At 46.9% G+C, this 22268-nt stretch overlaps 1 protein-coding gene across 2 annotated transcripts in view; it reads left to right on the forward strand.

Annotated features, from left to right (window-relative positions):
- NFRKB (nuclear factor related to kappaB binding protein) overlaps positions 1–22268 on the forward strand; it is a 423246-nt gene that overhangs the window by 325653 nt on the left and 75325 nt on the right. For both annotated transcript variants that reach the window (XM_069614148.1, XM_069614149.1), the window contains exons 19-20: positions 10979–11102; positions 18595–18674. In XM_069614148.1, the coding sequence (XP_069470249.1) occupies positions 10979–11102; positions 18595–18674 (204 nt within the window). The remainder of the gene's footprint in view (positions 1–10978; positions 11103–18594; positions 18675–22268) is intronic.

The following is a 22268-nucleotide window of genomic DNA, read 5'->3' on the forward strand; positions in this document are numbered from 1 at the left end:
TTGCTCGGTTTTCCCATCATGTCTTTCCTAGACCACATGTTTCTTAGGATTCACAACAGGTCGCTCCTGGGCATTGGGCCCCAGGATGGGTCCTCCATGGCTTTATTGGGTATTTCTCATACCCTCATTCAGGGTTCTTTTCAGGCAGCTGCTATCCTCTAGACTTCTGCTTTAGGCCTCCATCTTCCTCTTGGGTTTGCTGGTGGAAGAATGTTGGCTCTGATTTTTCAATTCCCCCAGGGACTCGAGGGGGGCTTACTCTTCCAGGGTGTTTTCTAAGGTTGACTGATTGGTTCTTCCCCATGTTCTCTTGTGTTCTCTCCTAGGATTGGCTATTCCTCTTATAAGTTTCCCCTCATCTGATTGGTTGAGGACAGCGATTGAGTTATGGTTAAATGGCTTCTTTTAAGGTTTGATCTGAACTGTGAGAGTTTAGAAGTGTCTGCGGCATGCAGCACCATCTTTGAAGTCCTTTGGATTGTGATTGGTCGCTTTGCGGCTGGTAAGGCAGCTGTCATACGTTTGAGGATTCTAGGGACCTGCTTTAGGGCCCCTCTAACCTTTTTGCTTTTTCTCTTGAATTTTTTTGGGGATCACTGACTTCTTTTTGGTGACCCAAGGGACTTCTCCAGAAGTTTACTTGTGTCATGCCTGCCAGGCGGTCCAAACTGCCTCCATCTGCTTCTGTGAATTCTCATGTTAGGAGGATGCGGACTGTACGGATTAAAAAACGTTTTATCTAGTGATGCCATTCGGTCTGTGTAACGCGCCAGCTACCTTTCAATACTTTATGAACGATATCTTCAGTGACGTCCTGGATCAGTTTGTCATAATTTATTTGGATGACATTCTGATCTATTCTCCTTTGCTGCAGCAACATGTTATTCATGTCTCAACAGTACTCCAACGCCTTCGGGATCATCATCATCATCTGTTTGTCAAAGCAGAGAAATGGGTTTTGAGTTCCCAGGAGGTAGAGTTCTTGGGCTACGATATCACCAGCCGTGGGGTTCGAATGAATCCCTCCAAAGTAAAAGCTATCCTGGAATGGCTTGTTCCAATTACAGTGAAAGCATTGCAATCCTTTTTAGGCTTTGCAAACTTTTACTGGTGGTTTATCTGTTCTTTCTCAGCTGTGGTAACTCCTCTTACCGCATTGACCAGTACTAAGACCCCCTTCAATTTGAGTACTGCGGCACAATCTGCTTTTGACTTCTTGAAGAAAGTCTTCACTACTGCGCCAATACTGCTACATCCTAATCCTGATTTACCGTTTCTGGTCGAGGTTGATGCCTCAAGCATCGCAGTAGGTGCTATTCTATCACAAGAATGTCCGGAATCCAAAATGGTGCATCCTGTGGCGTACTTTTCACGAAAGCTGACACCTTACGAGAAGAATTATACCGTCACTGAACGGGAATTACTCGCTGTCGAGGATGCTTTCAGGGAATGGCGGCATCATCTCTTGGGAGCCTTACATCCAGTGGTAGTGTATTCGGACCACCGCAATCTACAGGCCTTCAAGACCATGAAGTGTCTGACAGCACGCCTAGCTAGATGGCATGTGTTTTTTGCACAGTTCAACTTCCAAATCACCTACAGGCCTGCTCATCACTTGGCTAAAGCTGATGCTGTCAAATCTGGATTTGGGTACTCCTGTGGAAGCGCCTTCACAAATCAATGTATTATCTGATCATGTGGTTTGCAGTTGTACAGTAAAACCCACGTTGAAAAAAGAGTTGCAAAAATGCTCAGTGGTTTGCCCTTCATTCAAGGTGTTATGTTTCTACCTACGGAAGAAAGCCGTCGGCGGGCATTGAAGTGGGGTCATGATTCTTTGGTTGCTGCACACCCGGGTCAGAAGAAAAAACGAACTGCTCCATAGAAGGTGTTGGTGGCCTTCTATGTCTCGTGATGTTGTGGACTACGTGGCCTCTTGTTATGTTTGTGCTCAATGCAAAACCACTCCCGGGAGGGCAATGGGACTACTGCATACGCTCCCTTTGCCTCATAAACCCTGGCACATGATATCCATGGACTTCGTTGTGAAACTACCAACCATAGTTATGACATCATCTGGGTGATCGTGGATTACTTTACTAAGATGGCTCTGTTTGTTCCTTATACTGGGATGCCCACAGCACCAGTACTGGTGGATTTGTTTGAGGCAAGTCTTTCAGTTTTTTGGTCTGCCATCAGTCATCATTACCGATGGGGTGGGGGGGGTCTCAGTTCACCTACCATTTCTGGAAAGCCTAGAGTATGGCTTTTCTCATTGACGACAGATTCTCTAGTGCATACCATCCAAAAACTGACGGTCAAACTGAATGCACCAACAGAACTATGGCGCAATATCTTCGATGTCTCCGTTTACAACATCAGTCGACTTGGTTAACAGTACTGCCGTCGGCAGAGTTTGCATATAACAATGCTTTGCATTCAGCCATTGGTACATCTCCATTTTTTGCCTTACATGGCCAGTATCACCGTTCAATTCCGCTGGATCCTCATTTGTCTTCCGTCAATCCGGCTGCTGGTTCTTGTGTCAGAAACATGGTTTCCTTGCACAACAAAATCAATGCAAAATTGTTGTGGGCTTAATCACACGCCAAGCGTTATGTTGATACCCACAGAATCCCAGCTCCAGTTTATCGAGTGGGCATGAAGGTATGGTTGTCAACCAAGAACCTCAGGATCCCTGGCAAAAGGACTCTTCTGCCTAGATATGTGGGCCTGCAAACGATCTCGAAGATCATTAATCTAGTGGCGGTTCGGTTATCGCTTCCTGCCCGATGGCGGGTTCATCCAGTGTTTCATGTTTCATTGGTCAAGCCATAGAGGAGCATTTTTATAATGCGCATGCGAGGAAGGGGACTGGTCACTTCATTTCACATCATGCCTGGATCGTGTTTTATATTTAATTTGGCGGTTTTTGCATTCATCTTTCTAAGCTTATGCAAATCTAATATGTATCAACTTGAACACAAAATAACACTTAAAGTAACTTATCCCATCCACAATTAACTTCTCTGGAGACATATGAAATTGCAATATTGCGCCCATTTCGCTGCACCCCCAGTCACAAATATGGTGCGCACATCATAAACCCCTCTTCATCATCTAGACATGTCCTGACCACCCCAACACTTGCTTCATGAGCTCCTGTAGCTCTTCCCATACATTTGCGGGTTTTGTACTTTCTTTAATGCTAGCTTTACAACAATTTTCCTTGGATTACTTTTTCACCCTTGTGTCTTTAGTCTTATACTGTTTATATTCTTTGATTATTCTTCCCTCGGTTTTGTATGACTTTATACCAACTAGGGTTTCCCCTCTCTGGGGTCCTTGGTACTGGATTGTCTCTTTTGTGATTCTGTTCCCTTAACAGTCTGTTTTCACAACACCTAGTTATACAGATGTGCAGTGCACTCTCTCCTCTCCTTAAGGCTCTGTACCTAGAGGTTTCTTCCTTCCTCCCATGGTATTTGTTCCAGTTTTTAGACGTTTCCTGTTCAGCGGTATTCGTCACCAAATGTATTGACTTCATATAACTCCAATTCTGCTCATTTAATGTTCGGGTTTCATATTTGTGCAAAGTTTCTGTCTTTCCTATACGTTGCTCCTGCAGCCTCCTGCCTTTCCCATTCTCTCGGGTACCTCTTCTGATGCAGGGGAACCTTGTGGGGCTCGGTGCACAGTCGGGTCTTCTGTTACCCGATTCCTCTTCTGTGTCTGGTCTCGTCGGCGCCTCGTTCTCGACTCATCTGCAATTGGATGCCGTCTATGGGTACGCAGGCTTCATTGAACTTGTAGCACTCCTTATTTGTGCTGTCTCGGCGGCGTCAGCTGGGCGCTCCATCCACCTCTATGCTGCTGTCATCACACCACCACCTGGGACCGGACCTTGGTTTCCATTTGGGTAATGGGTCTTCTGTTGCAGGATTTGTCAGCTCTCTGGTGTCTCAATCTGGCATTCTTCGCCTGTCCAAAAGTCGATGGCTCTGCGACTTCGCTCGTCTCCACCTCTCCAAGGAGTAATCACACCAGGGCGTGTCCGCTGCGTACCGAGCTACTCGTCCCAATCTTCTTCACGTCTCTTAGGATACATTTACTTTTTCTTTTTATGACTGGTTTGTTCCCACTTTGTTGGAAGCCAAATATAAGGATAACAGATCTGTTTGCATAGCTGGCAGCCCATACAGGCAGATGTGGTATTGAACCCAGGGGATTCCTCATCGCAACCTGAGTACTTGTCCCTTAAGGGGGAGTCGCCCCCACTTGCGCATAACCCTAGAAGGGTCTTGTGAAACAGGCTCACCTCCCTAGCCTCAAAGTGGCTCCCCCTTGGGGAGAAGGGATGGATACCCACGTTTCGTCTCTGTATCCACCAGGGACCAGGAGCTACCACTGGGGAACAAGGAGTTGGTACATAGCGTTACGCAAATCTAACTTCCACATAAAATGCAAACATATTTTGTGCATTAGTTATGACCTCCTATGCTTTAAATCTAATATAGATGTCTCCTAATGTATGCTTATAGATCCCAAACGCACAGAGTTAAATTTACATAGGTGTGTTTGTAAGCATCAGTTGACCTGGGGAGGCTCTTCTAAGCTGCACGCAGGAGCTAAATAGCTCCCAGCTCCCCTCAATTTCGAACCCTGGGTCTCAGAGAGGGGAAGTAACTTTCTACCCACGGTAATCCACTTTGTCACTCAACTGGAGGACTTCAGTTGCAAAAACACATCATACAGGAACAAAATGTGCTATCGCAAAGAAGTCGCCTCCCAAAATGGTAATACTGCAGAAGGCCACTGTTTTTTTACCACCCTCTGAATGAACTACAGCCACTGGCCTTAATGGGGAGGGGAGGCTTACACACAGGCACAAAAGTCCAAACCTCTATTAATGTAGGTAACTTGGGCAGAGCGACTTGGCTTAACTAGGTGTGGTAGACTGACACAAATGTGCTATTAGTTCACACACAGCCCTAGGAAATACACCACACCCAAACCATATATACTATAATCTATATTAAGCCACACATAGAAATCTATCGGGACCAATCCGTATTGAGCAAGAGAATCACACAACCTAACAAGCAGGAAATGCCCCTTCTAGATCTGCACAATTAAATGCAGTGCCTAAAGATACAACCACCCCTGTTATATGGAAGAGGTCCACCACCTGATGGTCAGCACCCAACACCTATAGGTGTGGGATAGGCGAAAAAAGGGACTTGCACTTTTCAACAAGCAGGAAAATAGCTTGCCAACCCCAATATTCCACATATATATTGCCACTGTAGGGCTTAGTATTAAAAATAATACATATACACACAATACCCAAGCATAGCCCTAGAGGGTAGGAAATGTTCCAGAACCATAGCCAAAGGCTTCCAAGAATTTAGAAAACATTTTAGCAATGGTTACCTTCGCAACACCTCAGGGAAAATATTTACATTCACCAAACATGTGTTTGTGTTATAATACAAAATGTTTAAAACAAGAATGTATTTATTGTGTTAGTCACCAATGCGACTTTTCACATTATGCAAAACAAGCAATTCATTTAACATGCTATACTCATATTACACAGAAATACATAAAATCCTAATTACTAAAAGAATCAGATAAAATGTAACTCTCAGAAAATTTACAACTTCACATGTCAGCAAAGTCGTGTCCAGAGCTCATTCTTTCCCAAAATGACTGAGTCCCTAACCACCAATCGTTATCCATAAATCTTGAGAACTTCTTAACCCTCAGATCCCAGGGCCCTGACTGGCAATCATAATGACTAAGGGTTTGGATGCATGAAAACTCACACAATGTGCATAGATTATCAGTATATTGATCTCTATGCCTAACCATAAGGACTTCCCTTGTTAAAAGATTGAGATGAAACCTAAGAAACTCATATCTACATTTAGAGCTGGGAAAGCGCCTCAAATAATCTAATAGGAAACCTTAGGGTTTATTGCATAGAGATAATGATTGAGATAATTTAAAACTTCGCACCTCCGTAATTCTTATCGAATCTCTTGTTTTCAAGTGTCCCTTGACGTGCATGGGATTGTGTATCAGGTCAGTTTCTTCATACTCACCATTCCGCAAGATCTATAGGGCATGTATTCTAAGATCACACAAAAACTGATTGGAGCTTACCAGTAACAATATCTTTTAGATCTTCACATAGTGAATTCCGCCAAGGTACTAGAATCAATCTATACAGTGAAAATACCCTCCACTCTACATGTGAGCGTAAGGACTGAAGATCCAGTTTGTACCTTAAACAGGACATTGGCAAGCTCTAACCATTCTACATGCACCTAATATATTGTATTCAGTTGATATTCTGTAACAGCGCCTCAATGCCCGAGGGCAGTTTGCGCGCTTTATAAATGGAAATAAATAAATAAGCTCTGAGGGAGTGAAGGCACGTTTCCATAGTTTGCCCTCCAACCTTGCCCAGTCAACATTTTTATTGTTGGTTTGATATCCAGGTCATACATGAGGGAAGGAATTACCTTACCAATGTAAACCTTAATCGGGGGTAGCAGTAAGAGCTCACAGTAAGCATAATTAAGTTTCTTCATTTGATAGCCCAGTTGGATTAATTTGCTTTGCATAATTGACCTTACACGAGTCTCCGATGGAAAAGACCTCCGTTTAAATCCAAGATATAGAACTTGGTTGGCCACCAATATTATCTGTCCAGATAGTCTCCCAACTATAGGGGACCTCCTTCAATGGTCGCTTGAAAACTACTATTTTCGACTTACAATACATTCAACATTTGAGAAATGCAGAGCATGGCTTCAAAAATGAATTGAGTCAGCGGCAAGTACTAGTCCAGAGCTCACAGAACCACTTGTGGCTACATGACTAATGACCAGGGGCAGCAGGTGCAAGTACATTTTAAGGAGAGGTCCAGGACAGGTTTCAAGTTACTTAGAAATCAATGGGATCACAGTCAGTAGGCCACCTGCTTTAATTGAGGTAAGTCAGTTCTACCCACAGGTGTGGGTTCTGCAGGAAACCACCAGAGGGAAGACTAGACGAGACCCCAAAGAAGAGATTGAGGTTGGTGGCCGATCCAGTACCCCCAGAGGAAGCAGCAGCAGAGCAGTAGGCGCCCCAGTAGAACTCTATTGGAAATGCTGTTGAGACTCTCCTCTAATGAATTTCTACCGCAGACCAGGGGGACCCCTGAGGGTGAGTAACCCAAGTAATCACAGAGCAGGAAGTACTTGTGTCTGTAGTTTCAGCAAAAATGGTTCCAATATGGTGAAACAGCAGAGGTATTTGCAATTCTTTGCCTAGGTGTGATTTATAGAATCAGGTGCACAGGGGCTTGCACCCTGAGCCAGTGCCGACCAAGAAAAGGACAAAGGCACATTCCTACAACACCATCCCTCAAGCTTGAAATTAAATATCCAGTTAGTAAGACCCAGGGAAGGTGAGGGGACCAGAGAAGATGGCTCACAGCGGCTCGTAGACAAAGAAGGTAGGCAGCTAAGCAAAAAAATTATACTTGGATGGGAAAATGGCTGGAGGCTCCATCAGACTTCTTAAGCAGAAGATCAGACTGGGTGTTGGTCTCAACGACGTCTAAGCATCAGTAGTGATGTACAGCCAAGTGAAAGAACATGTTGGGATCTAGCGTTAAGCATCCCAGAGAATGTTCCCGCCATGAAAGGTGCCACCCAGCAGATATGGGGAGGCAGCAGGAGTCTTCAGGAAGCTCGGACCTCCAGAGGCAAAAACAAAACAAGCCACTGCACCCTGCCAAGATGGCCAAGTTATGGCTTTAAAATGGCAAAACCAGCATGAAAAAACGTCACCAGGTTGGTACAAAGCAGCAAGAGAGGGCAGCAGGGTCCAAGAAGGGCTTTGTCTGCTGCAAAAAGGGTCGAGCAAAAGGCCAGCACCAACTTCATTAGAGGGAGCTGGGGGGAAAAGGTTCAGATGACCAACCATACTAGTTGGTTAGAATACTGCTGCTCAGTCTAGACCACCCCCCAGGCAGGTGAGATGTGCTCTGTTCTGCAGTTGAGGAGAAAAACAAGCTAAATCCAGGTTTTACCCAACAAATACAGAGATGGCAGCAACCCGTACCAAGAGACACCAGATTAGACCCCCTTAAAGACATCCAGAGCCAGGTTTGAGATCCTGCATCTCCGGCAGGAGATGTAGCCCAGTAGGAATCAGCTCTAGTGCAAGCCAGTGGGGAAACACCTGAAAAAAACTTGACCACAGACCAAGGGGACACTAGTTGCTCAGTATTGCTAGGCCGTAAAGACCCCTGCATATGGAAACTAAGGCACAATCACCATATACTAGTGACACGACAGACCCGAGATTCGCTTTTGCAAACAAGTCTGGTTTATTTCAAAGTATGCTCAGTCGGCCGACTGGGGTCTAACGTCTCGCAACGTGTGTACCCAGACCTCGTGAGACGCAAGAGAGCGAGCAACGCTCAAGCAACAAATATAAGCAAATACATATTCATGCAGTCTTTAGAAGGCAATTCAAACTGCCCATAATGTATCTTTCAGGCTAGGGTTCAGTGTTTTGCAATCATGACAAGTTTCTATTCAGTCTAAATATACTTATTCTAGCAACAGTTGCAGAAACACTTTTTTGTTATGGAGAACATAAAGCTCTTGTTCAGCAAGGATATCATGTTCGTAAGAGAGACACATTCCTAAGCACGTTATCTACCCGTTTCTATTCATGAACCAAGGGTCAGACAGTTCTGAGGCAGATCCGCGATGGAGGACTGCTAAAAGAATATAATTCATGCTTTAACTGCCTATTGCTACAGAGTTTGTAAGACAGGCCGGCACCTGGGCCGCTGATTAGATGCAGTTTCTGCTTGCCTCCAAGGACTTTGTGAGGGAGGAAAACAATGAATTTCTGTATCGTTTGGCATTCCTGTCTGGGTTTATCTTTCAACATGCAGGCTGTGGCCTCGCACCGTGTATGAGCTTGAATCATAGTATACGTTTGCAAAGCGGTTTTGACATAAAAGAAAAACGCAAATGGCAGATACTTTCACAAAATGGACGCCCTCTGGGTACATTGATGGGTCTGTGTTTGCAATGTTTGTTACATGATGTGATTGATTTCCGGCCAACATAATATACATGCTATACATACTACAGGGTCGTTTCTGGACTAACAGTATCAAGAATAACCCACCAATCCAGAGGTAAGTACTCCTAGTCTTTCTTCTAGTAAGGTGTAACATCACACTGAGTAAGTGTCTTATTTTGCAGGGCGATTTATGGAGTCGAGTCACCCAGGAAGGGACTTGAACCCCAGACCACCAACAACCCCAATGGCCATAGAGAAGACCAGCAACAACCCCAATGGCCCTAGATAACAACAATCCCTGTTCCTTGTAGTGTTTCCAATCAGCAAGACGTGTACGGATTGACAAAGCTTGCTCCAGGAGGACTGAAGAACCCTGCAAAGTAGATTCCGGCTTCTCGACGAACAAAGGAACTCAGCAGAACATTGCCCCATGAGGAAAACTTTGATAGGGGGGACTCAGAACGGCCCATCAGAGCAGGTGAGGTGGATTACTGGGGTCTTAATACCCTGCCAGGTGATGGCGGATTCCAAGACCGGAGACCACCGCCGTAAAGACAGGAAGCAGCCGTAAAAAGGCAGATGAAGACGGTCAGAGTAAAGGAAGCCTTGCACAGCCAGCGAGGAGGAAGCGTGTGGGGGTGAGAGGCACGTTCGGCAGCCAAAAATCTGAACCCGGGGCTAAGCCCAAGATCGAGGGTTCAGCCATATCTAGTCTTAATAATGCAAAAATGGTTAACAAAAAACTCCAGTAGTTCTTCTTAAAAATTGACAACATTCTAACAATTTAATTTTGGACAGGGTCTCACCTAGTTCTTCGACACCCCGGCTGCTTGCATGAGGCAGCCTACCAATCGTACAGAGGGGCTCCAAACAAAGGTTTTGGTAGCAAGTCAAGGTTGGCTCCAGAAACCACCAAACATTCAGTACTGTCCACTCAGCAAGCGTAGTGGCTATGGACTGGTGTAAATCAGCCAAAATACTCTGAAGAGTGCATGGCCTGGTTCAAAGTTAGCCTATGTGTGTACAGCTGCCATTTTAGCCTGGCCTCATGGTGGTTCCAAACAAAGGAAAGGCTAAGAAACAAAAAGGCAGAATCTTGCCCCACCCCCCAGTGACATTTTGTCCAAACCCCTACCTCTATTTGGGAGGAAGACAGCCAAAATTGCTGTGGAGCAGAAAGATATGGCTTAAACAATGCAACCAGGTGTTTTTAACAATGGAGTGAATCCAACGCTGCCATGCAGTAAAAAATAAAGTGCACAGAAGTGCATCCAAAAAGTGTGCGATAAAGGTTCCACAACCATCAGCTTGTCTGACCTTCTCTGTGTTTGGAGAAATAGCCATGTGGTCAAAAGAAAGGGGCTACTTTCTTTTAAAGGAGGTAGAAGTGCTACACCATTGGCTCAAAACGGAGTAATGTGCACGCAGATTTGCTGGTGGTCCAATGGAAGTAGACTGGGAGGGGTGGGGAGATGCCAAAATAAATCTTTCCCTACCCTATCCTAGCACAATGGGCCCTTTGGATGCACAAGCCTCAATGATCATGACAAAAACACCCCAAACCTGACACACACATACTTATGAACTGCATACATCAACACAACAGCGAACCTTTCTTTAATTTCTGCTCCCTTGGCACAAACGTAACCTCCTCCGCCTCCCTTTTCAGCTCCATCAGATTGCTGAGACACCATGCAAATGTCAGCGGGTCACAATGTAAAACCCAGTAACATAACTTATCTTGAACAGATTTTGTATCTGTTTGTATGCAGATGGATTTACAGATGACAACAGAAGACAGTTGATTTAATGTTTTAACAAGGAACTGGCCAATGTCAATGGGCAAACGTGCAATTTGATGCCATTTTTTTCACAGGTGAACACTGTAGTTAGCGGTGCCCTTGACCGGCTGCACTATGAGAAGGATCCGTGTGTGAAGTATGACATTGGCCGCAAGCTCTGGATTTACCTACACAGAGACCGCACAGAGGAAGAGTTTGGTAAGTGCACACTAAGTACAATTCTTTTCTTTGTGCCATTTCAAGGAGTTGGACATGGTCATTCTTCACCTTGTGTGTGATTGGTGGTAAATTATTTTGCTTGCTATAGTCTTTGGGAAAAATGGCAATAATGGAAGCCAGGTGGTTGTTGCCCCCTCTTGCCCTCCTAGTGCATTAAAAAGGATCTTAATGTGTTACAGAATCTCATATTTTATTTAGACATAGCTCACCAGCTCTCAGATGTTCTATCCTATCTTTGGGTTATATGGGTCCTTCTTGGTTCAATCATTTGTTTAACTGCATACACATTGAGGTATTTGGCATAACCTTTGGGGTAGAGTTTGGTGCTCTGAGGGAGAGGTCATCGACTGCAATTTTGGCTTTTTCCTAACTGACTTACTACACCTTTTCTCTTGATATGTCTATGTGCAGTCATTTTGATCACATTAGTAGCCCAATGCACCAGTATGAGTAGCTGTTAGGGGAGTTTTCCCAAAGTCCTCTGGAAGATGGGACTTCACAAAACTATCCCAATGGTTTGTAGATCCCCAGCTCTTAGCATCAGTCTGTACTACTCATGGAACCTTGTTAGAGTGGCAGAGCAGTCAGGCTGATCATGATAGGAAGATGTGAGCTGTAGGTAAGTATACTGAACGCAGTTAGTAATGCACATCAAAGAAACAAACATAGATTTATATTAAAACATAGATTTATATAGATTTACACAAGAATCACTTTTAAATACTTGGCACAATAAACCAAAACACTTAGGAATACTTTGGGATACCTTTCAAAGTTCATTGCTTAGTTTGTAGTTGCTCACGGGTACATTTGTTACAGCTTTTCACAGTAATGACAGTTCTATCGAATTATCAGTAATAACGTGCACTCGCAAATCTTAGCAGAAATACGGTAAAGACTATGCATACACATAAAGATATTGACGTTTGGAAAGGAAAATAGTTGCTTAGTGTTATACTTGCAAGGCTTAAGGTTCTGGAGGCGGTTTCTTCATACAGCAAGTCTTTTAAGTTCTGAAACGCAACCCTAGCTAAAGGCAGTTCGGCGAGGGCTTCAAGTCTTGACAAGCAGTAGAATCCGAAATGTTCTTGTGGATACTTGAGTCTCTAGTCTTTCAGATGTAGCAAGATTAAACCATTGTTGCAGACCCTGTTAAGGACTCGCTAAAGGGACAAAAGCAGCAGCTTGTGTCAGATGTAAGAGGGGGTTGCCCTAAACACCTCTATGTGCACTCCAGCGCTCTGGAGCAACTTTTTGGGATCAAGGTAAGCAATACCGTTTTCCCCACTGTACATTAGGTTTGAAGAAAAGATAGTGGCTAGATTATCCTCGATATGGCAGCACTCAAACTGACCTCTGGATTCCTTGGTCTGATGAAGAAAGGCAGGACAATGGATGGGATCTCTCAGCAGCAGTCTCAAGGGTGGACCTATGGCTTGGCTTTTAGCAACAACTTTGGTCACGCTATGGTTTTGGTGCCTTTTCTGCAGCACCAACAATGGACGCAATTCGCCCGGACGATTTTCATTTCCTGAAGTCCTGCAATCTGTTCAGGGGACTTGGAGAGGTCAGATTGTGTCTCTAGAGGTTCACCTGGAGCTCAGCAGACGATGCACTTCAATTGGGTCAGAGGTCTCCTGTTGTTAGGACAGTTTTTCTGAAGTCCAACTAAGGGCTTAGTAAAACCATTCAACTGAGGCAGTACAAGGCTCCACTCTTACTATAAGGCTGTACCACCTGAGTTCATGGTAGCGTAGACAGAGCAGCCAGGCCTATCTTAGGAGGGAGAGAGGGCTGTAGAATCAGTACAAATGAAATTGTAATACAAATGGTCCAAAAAAACACTGAAACACTATGCATGTAAAAATACATGATTTATTTAAATACAAGTAGGCCCAGATAAATCTAGGGGGAAATGAGTACTATCACACATTATATGTAATCGCAATTATAAAAAAAAAACACTATGCTTGAATGTGCACAGACCAAAGCATAAACCTTATTTGGAACACCTGACAGTCGTTCTAGGGAAGTCGAAACCTTTTCATACACTTTCAGTATAGGTCACACCTGTTCTTGGGGCGTAAAAACCAATGGTTACTTTCAAATTGCATTCAGCAGTGCAAGGGTAGTAGACCCTACCAGTTGTACACTGACACTCGGTAACAAATCACATAATCAGTCAACTGGACATTATACGTTTTGTGAATAGTGGAACACTTATTACTAGGTACAGTAAAAATCCTACAACTACTATTGTTATAACACAGTTATACCAGGTGACTAAAACCTAAGGATGTAATATCCAATTGCAGGTGCTTTTGAGATCAGTGAAACGCAGATTGAGATAAGCAGTAACTTATTTTTGGATGGCTTTGATGCTTGAGCTAAAATATGGCGCTAGTGCGCAGTGCATTCTGGGGGCACTCAGAGCCATAATGGATATTTGTTTCATGCTGCACTTGTACACAGATTTTCAGCTTGGTTAGCAGTATTTCACTGAAAAACATGTTTTCAACGTTATTTGTTGCTTGTGTTGGTCTGCATGGCTCATCCAAGGACACGGACCTCGGAGATGCTAGCATCCGCAGGTGCCGGCTGGTACCAGATAAGGTTTGTTATGCCCCGTGCCAAGGTTGAAGATGAGTGATGGAATTGTTTTCTGTGGTGCTCCTAGGAGAGGGAAGCGCTTTGCTCCTTGGGGTTACCGTTGGTCGACCCGGCTGGCAACCAACAGTCACTTAACGCGCAACCGCTAATGCCAGAAGGTTCGAGAAATGGCCACCCCTTTTGAGAAGGGCATATAATGCGGGGCTCTGGAAATGTCAGGTGGGGAAAAACAGACATCAGTCGGAGGGGGGGGGGGGGAGCCTTGTTCCGAAATACCTGTGGGCTGTTGTGCTCCCGGCCTGGCTGTTACCGGGGTCTTCCAGCCGCTTCTGGCGAGATGAGGAATTCAGTTACGCCCATGGTGATGTATTTTTGTTAGCTTATTATCTTTTCTGTGATGTATTTCTGTGTTATCACTTATTGCTTTATGTATGTTTAACTATGAATAAATAGCCGTATAAGAGCGCTTATCCTCTAACTGCGTGTGTGGGTGTGAGTCATTGCTTTTGTCGACCTGCGTTCAAAGTATTTGCTCTGCTCTGCAAGGTACTGGTGATAAATAACTGTCCGTGCGCTCTTGGCGAGCAACACAATGGCACACAGCTAGCTCAAGGTAAGTAAAACCCATATACTTTTTCAAGGAGCTATTGGCAACTTGGGGCAGGTCTAAACCGAAGATTCTTTTTGTGTCTGTCTAAAACAGCACAGGGAAAGCACAACCCAGTGTTACACTTTAGTGAATGACTCAAAAGTTATTCTAGGTAGTTAAAACCTAATGCATACTTATTCTGGACAGGCCAACAGCAAGCCAGGGGAAGCAAGACCCAGTTGGGGGGAACACTCATACAATTATCCTAACAGGAATAATCTGGTGAAACAAACACGTTACTTTTGGGAAGAGGCATAACCAAATCACAGGTGAGCAATATACACTTCTACTTTCTATTAGAATGGCAAAACGGTTTCTAAGGAAATAAAGATGTTAAACATACTTTTGAGAATAGTGCATCACACATCCAAGGTAAGTGAGAACTTTTGTAGCTGTTCACTCTTAGAGTTAGTTACCAACAAACTCTTTTTCAAGTAAGTAACCTTTAAACACTTATTCTCTTTTCTAGGCAAAAGGCCCAATCCCTTAAGTCTTTCCCTTATTCTTGGAGCATGTGTGTTCTCAGTGGCAGAAGGTGGGGGTCACTGGGATCTAGTGTCCAGCAGACCGTGTCAGAATAGGTTCATAAGTAGCAAAAGTCAAAGTTCCTTAGGAAGACTGGGCAAACAGGTGAGTATTTTACGTCTAGTGTTGGAAGAGGGTCTAGGGGCTTCACAGAAGAAACCCTAGCAGGATTCCAGCAGTGGATCTGGGTGAACTGGATGAGATGCCTCCCATTCACAGGAAACGCCCCACACTTTGCAGGAATCACAAGAGACTTAAGGTAAGTACATACCCAAGCCAACACAGTACCTCAGCATTGAAGATTTTGCAGCAGGAGAACTTCAGGATGTGCAGCCAAAAACCCGTTCGGTGGATTCCTTGTTGTAACTGAAAACAAGACCTTGGAAGGGACTTTGCAGCAGGGATAAATGGAGAAGGTTCTAGACCAGGTTTTCCTTGCGGCTGAATGCTTTTCTATGGATTTGGCGCCTTTTACAGGAGCACAGAAGAAGACAGAACATTGCGGTTGAATTCTCGTCGTTATAAAGGTCCAGCACTCTGGTGAGGGGACTTTTCAGACTCGATTAGTGTCTCTGGAGATACACCAAGGTGCCCACGAAGTTTCAGCGAGATTTGGAAATCAGAAGACCGTGCACCGCACAATGGCTCTAGGTCTGATGTGAGATGGCTCAAAATGCAGGTCTTCTTCAGACTAGTGGGTCTCACCAGGCTCTGGGTCAGGGGCTCTGGGTCAGGGTCTTCCTTGTCAGAGTCCCCAGGTCGATGGGAAGGAAGTGCTACAGCAGGCTCTGGTTACATAGCAGGCTCTCTGGTCGCTGGCAACTGTTCAGCCGCTTTTCCTTCATCCTCTTCAGTTTCGCTTTTAGTGGTCAACTTGTCTTCAGCTTCCAGGTTCAAAGCATTTACCAGGAACTACAACACAACTTATGAATTCTCTTCCTGCGTTTTACAAGAAGGGGCAGTCTGGTTGTCCAATCAGGACAGCCAGGCTCCCCCTGGGATTTGTCCCCATTCATGCAAGGGGGAAGACAAAGGGCTGCAGAGTTTTGGACTCCTCCCTCGCTTCCTGCCTTCACAGACAGACTGGAGTCTGGGTGGGAGTCCAGGGGACTCCCGCCGAAGATTAAAATCACACAAAGGAATTTCCCACCCTGGATGGCAAGGGAAGGAACAAGAAAGGACAAGAAACAGTAAAAGAGTTTTTAAAAGGGGAGCCCCTACAGCAACTCAGCAACAACAGGCACTTATTGGCAAAAAGTTGCTAAAGAGGATAACTTTAAAAAGACACTATGGAGAGTCTTACAAATGACACCCATAAAAAGAGCAAAATATTCTGCGAGTGTGGAAAAAGTTCCCACTCCAGAGGTATTAAGGAAAAATAACCCACCTGTAAAGCAAAAAAGTTCTGGGGTTGACACAGGTCAGGAAGATTTATAATTTCTATGAAAATCTTACCTAGCACCTGGTATTGGAGTTCTGCATCTCTGATAGGCACAGCACTATGGGAGATGGCCCGGATTAAAGTTAGTCTTTGGATTGGTTGTTCCCACCAGTCGAATGGGAAGGAGTCGTCCTCCTAGGAGTTGCTCTGTCGCACAGAAGACGAGGTCAGGACAGGGGTGGTCGCTTTTCGATGTTAGAAAAGGTCTGCAGGCGTCTCTGGTCATCTTCATTTACTTCAGTTTCCAGCGGTCAACTTGACCTCACCTCAGGAACCTCACATTTTATACAGTTTCAGCACACACTCCTCTGCAATCTCTCTCAGCAATTTACAGAAAGGGGCAGGTGGCTGTCCAATCAGGACAGCGAGACCCCCAGTGGGAGCTGGTTCCATTCAGGCACTCAGGCAGACAAAGAGCAGGGGAATGAAAAACTTCTCCCCCACTTCCTGCCTGCCCAGACACATTGGAGCCTAGGCGGGGACACCCAAGTGTTACCGCCAAAGGCAAAACACTCTCACAGGCCTCACCCTCCGAGGAAAGTAGAACAAGGGCTGACGAACAACCACGCTAGTAATGGCAACAAAAGAAGGGCGCCACCAGGTTAGTACTTGGGTAACCCTATTGTGCACTACTGGGCTATGGACATAGCCTGTAGTAGAAAAGTCAGACAATAGTTGGTAGAACGTGTCCACTGCCACCAGCCATAACTAGGAGATTGTCTGTGAATTAAGTCACAGGAGCAGATAGAAGGGGGATACCAAGTATCCCCTTGGCTCTCCACATAAGGTGGTGTGTGCCAGTCTCTGACTATAAAGTTTTAGGAGAGATACTAAATATCTCTCTAGCCTTAAGAACTGCAGTTACTCTAGGATCTAGAAGACTCTCAAAGGAGAACCCAAAGGGTTCCCAGCAACACTGCCCATAAGGAGCTGTGTGCTGCAAAAGTAAGACACAGGTGCCTTAAAAGAGTTATGGAGGAAAGTAGACTCCATAGGACAGTAAAACACAAATATCAGCGTCCCAAAAGGCAGAGCCCATCAGAATGAATGAGTGGAAAAAGGCTCCACTCATACAGGGTTAAAGAAAAAGGTCCAGAAGTCCAGCAAAACATGCTGGGTGTCTCACTAGGAGAGGGGATGAAGCATACAAATGATACAGCTCTCTCAGTAGCCATTGGGGGAACTACATTAGTAGCCCAGTACACCAGTATGATAGGCATTGGGCAACTACTATATTTTCTTTTACGCCTTATGCTGATGTGCTGATCTGGGCTCAAAGTGGTCCCAGTACTGCACCATCTAAAGTTGTTTTAAACTAGCCTGGTGGTGTGCCCTAGATGAGCCCAATACACATGATTAGTATCCCTGAGAGATTGGTGGTTTTTTTAGACCAGTTTTATTGGCTGGCCACCAAAACCTGTGTGTGATAGGTGGGCTTAGGGAATGTTTTTTTTCAAGCCGAGACCCTCTGCATTGCACATTGGAGGACTGCTGTGAAGGTGGGCGTCTGAATCCGAGGATCTGGTTAGGCCACATGGGCTGAATCCCTATGTCCTTTGTCCTTGACACACTTGCTTCTAAAGCTGCTGGAATCCATTGCTGGACTTTGATGGCTGGACTGGCTTTCCCATCCTGGGACAGTTTCCTGACTGTTGCAGTTCTGCCTCCCTGCAAACTCCTTCTGGACCATGTTCCTCAAATGGGTGTCCTTTGACCTGGATAAGTGGTGTGTCGCTACCACCCTGCCTCAGTTCTGTCTAGGGCCGTCCTGGGTCACCTCCATCCACTGCATTCCTCATGGAACCATTCTTTTCTGGCTGGTTTCTACCTTTTGCCCCTTGAGCTGACCAGATCCCCTTTCCGGGTTCCTCTGTTTTCCTAGTTTCTCCTACTGGTTAAATGGGTTATTCCGATTTTCACCTGTCTGGGTTGTCGCTTGTAAAGGTTCAAGTAGCGCGATAATCTATCCTTTTTCCATACCGGTAAAAGAAGCCCTGTACTTATTGGGCTTGCCTGCTATCCCCAAGCCGAATCCACCGTGATTGGTATCATCAGTACTTGATGATATATTTTTGGGAATTGTCATCAGCTGTTCTCTGGGTCTGGGAGTTGTGGGGGTTTGTAGGCTCGCCTCTTATCGCATATTACTATTGACTTGCATTGGTTCCCACTAATTTGTGATTGTGAATTTGTAGACATGAGCCATTGTAAATTTGGTAATGTATGTTCTTTTTTTTCGCATTCAGAGCGAATTCACCAAGCTCATGCAGCAGCTGCCAAAGCCAAGAAAGCACTTCAGCAGAAGCCGAAAACTCCAGCTAAAGTAGTGAGTATCAAATGGCATGTGTGCAAACTGTTTCCGATCAATCGAGAGGGTGCATACATTCAAACATTTGGCGGCCAAACAATCCATGGTGGTTGCCACATTAAACATTCCCTGGCAAACACTCCAGATGTCAAGATGTGGATTCAGTTTAGGAGTCCTGGACTCCATTTAAGCATCCGGCCATATCTGGTTATGGAGTCTCCAGTACACACCCGTCCAAGGCAGACAGCAGCGATGACCATGTATGGCGCCATTAGTTTCCATGCACTGTAACAGTGTCAAAGAAGGACACTGACACAACCGTGCCATGTTTCTCCAGCATGGGGACTGGCATGGATTCACATGCTCATGAATATTCCCTGTCGTCAGGCTGGGAATCCTCGGTAAAGAAAAAATCAGTATCGGTTTCGTTTCTGATCTGTCTTTCTTAGTACTAACCAATCGCTGGTCTCTGGTCATACTGCCCCCAGCCAATGACTGCCCTCTCCCTAAGCCCCGCCCCTGGCAGCCATCCTCAGATTTTTACCGCATGTTTAAGTGTTGGGAGTCCTCGTGCTAAAGCTCTCGAGCTTTTACTGCGTTTTGCGTTTTTTCAAAGAGTTTTATCTCATTTTTTCAGTCAATCGAGCCTCAAGCTCCACCATTTCTACTTCCGATCAACGGGGACTCGTTTTGGAATTTTCTACGCCCCTCAAGGGTGAAGGTTTCGTTGAGTTACGCTTCTTGGAGGGTTCCAGAAGTTTCTGAGGCCCACCTTTTGGACATGGCCCAGGAAAAGGGCTCAACACCCGGATCCAAGATGTTTAGGAACTGCCGTGGATGCGGGTTACAGAAGGTGTTCAAGGAGGACGAGCATTCTAGATGCCTCTACTGCCTTCACAAAGACAAAACGCACGTGGAGAAGGACTGTGCCTTTTGCATGAACATGACGGATCGGACTATGAGGGATCGTCGGACCCGACTCGCCAAGTGGCTGGAAGGAAAGAGCCCAGCAGGTGAGAAGAAGTCTGAGAGGTCTTCTAAGTCCTGTGAGGGCGCTCTGGCGACGGGGGCCCAACAAAAGGCAAAGCACCGCGAGTCAGCGGGCACCGGGAGCGCCGAACGGTCAGGCTCCTCGGCTGCCACGCAGGGCGCACCTTCACCGGCGCCATCAACCACGAGCCAACGCTCTGGCTCGGGGAAGAGAAAATCCGAGAACCCGGCTAAGCTTCTGGAGAGGCCCCGGTCGATCTCGAAGGAACCAGCCGAGGAGGAGCGAGGCGGTGACCCTCCCCCCCCAAGGTGAAGGCCTCAAGCGCGCACAAGATGGTGAAGGCCTTGATTCACCCGGCTAAGGCCTCTATCGAGGTAGTTGCGACGGCTCTGGCGAAGCCTGTGGAGGCTGCCCCAGTGGAGGTGACCTCGGGGCCCAGAGTTTCCCTGCCACCGCGGAGGGAATCCTCTTTTCAGCCCATCGAGAAGGCCACCGTGAAGACCCCGGTGGAAAATGGGGGGTGGGGTGGTGACCGTTGCGGACACGGATACAGCCTCCGAGGAGGAGCTGGTTGAAGTCGTGGAGGGCATCAACAAGAAGTTTGAGGAGGTCCGGTCCCACGGGAGGAATCCCGACGAGGAGGACGGTGGCGCCGACGAGGTTCCCGTGGAGGAGGAGCAACCGTCGCAACCCGAGCCACGGGACAACTCGGTGGCCATTTTGATGGCAATCCAAACCTTATGCATGGAGATGAGGACGAGATTGCCCCTTCCCGCATCGATGACCCAGCAGAACCGGGCCCGTCGGGAAGTCCTCCAAACAAGAGGAGAGTTCATCCACCCCCGCCCTTCCAGCCCTCACGGCCCTCTCAGCCTTTATTTCCTTCCCCTGTCCCTGGGGATGACACGGGAACAGATATGGTCACGACGGGGAAGGATGACGACGGTGGTGACGACGGGATGGGCCTCCCATCACCACCTCCTCGGGCCTCCCCGTCCGTCGAAATTGGCTCCTTCCACGCCATGATTGCCAGGGCATCCGAGCTTTTCCAACTCTGCCCCGAAGAGCAGAAGGAAGGCTTCCTCTACCAACGGCGCAAGGCCAAGAGGAAGACGGTCCTCGCGGTGCCGTTGCTGGATGACATCTGGGACGAGGGACTTGCTCTTCTGAAGAACCCGTCCACAACGCCTGCCAAGAGGGACCGGTATGAGAAGAAGTACCGGGTCCCCGATGCTGCCCCCTTGTGCCTTGGGGCACAGCCGACCCCGGATCCAGTCGTCTCGGCGGTGGGCAAGAAGAAAGCGGCGGGGGCGTCGACTTCAACTTCCCCACCGGACGGCGAGGGAAAGAAACTGGACGCCATGGGACGACGAGTCATCTCGTCTGCGGCGACGACGATTAAGGCGGCCAACGCCCTAGCGATTGTGGCCTGCTACGACAGGGAGTTATGGTACAAGATCGCCCCCCTGTTGGACTTCCTACTGGACGACAAGAGGGCAGATGCCCTGGCGATCCTACAGGAAGGTGAGGTGGTGTCGGACCATGCCATAACGGTGGCCAAGGACATTGCCGACACCGGTTTCCACCAGTTGGGCAACAGCGTTTGCCTTCGACGGCGGGGATGGCTCAAGGCAACAGATTTCCACCAGGACGTGCAAACCAGAGTTTTGGACATGCCCTTCGATGGGAACAACCTGTTTGGAAAAACAGTGAATGAGTCACTTCAGGCCATCAAGACCGACAGAGACGGCTCGGGCCTTGGGAGTTTTGCAACGACGACAGCCGCCCTTTCGGAACTCCGGAGGCAAGCAAAGTGCCTCCAAAGGATTCGGCGGTGGCTCCTCGACGTACCGGCAGGCGGCCCGCTCCTCGTCGCAAGAGGCCTACAGAGGACGAGGCAAGTCAGGTGGATCTCGCCGTTGTCGCCAGGGAGGCCAAGGTGGCTAGGCCGCTGCCAAGCTAGACTGAACCGGGCGTAGCGTCGGGCCCCCACCTGAGCACCCCAGTCGGATGCCAGCTGGCGAAGTTCGTCAGCGTGTGGGAGTCCATCTCCACCGACCGTTGGGTGCTGGATGCCCTAGCCCACAGGCACACTCTCGAATTTCTAAGAAAGTGCCCCCGCATTCCTCCCATGGCCAGGAAGGAAAACCACGTCCCTCAACTGCTGTTAGAAGTAAGGCCGATGCTCATGAAAAGAGCCATCAAGCTCGTCCCAACGAGGCTCCGGGGTTCGGGAGTGTTCTCAAGATACTTCCTCGTCAGAAAGAAGACAGGAGGATGGCGTCCCATCCTGGACCTGCGTCGATTAAACAAATACATCAAGGCACAGAAGCTCCGGATGGTCACCCTCCAGCACGTGCTGGGTCAGCTGGAGGAGGGCGACTTCCTATCTTCGTTCGATTTGGAGGATACGTACTTTCACATCCCCATTCTAAAAGGACACCGAAAGTTTTTCAGGTTCATGGCCCAAGGACGGCACTACCAATTCAAGGCCCTCCCATTCGGATTGAAGTCGGCGCCCAGGGTATTCACCATGTGCCTGGCACCAGTGATGGTGCGGCTGCGCCTGCAGGGGATCCACGTCTACCCCTACCTGGACGATTGGCTCATCCGAGCAAGAA

Source organism: Ambystoma mexicanum, chromosome 9, assembly GCF_040938575.1.
Source record: "Ambystoma mexicanum isolate Mex_15411 chromosome 9, UKY_AmexF1_1, whole genome shotgun sequence".
NCBI classification, from domain to species: domain Eukaryota; kingdom Metazoa; phylum Chordata; class Amphibia; order Caudata; family Ambystomatidae; genus Ambystoma; species Ambystoma mexicanum.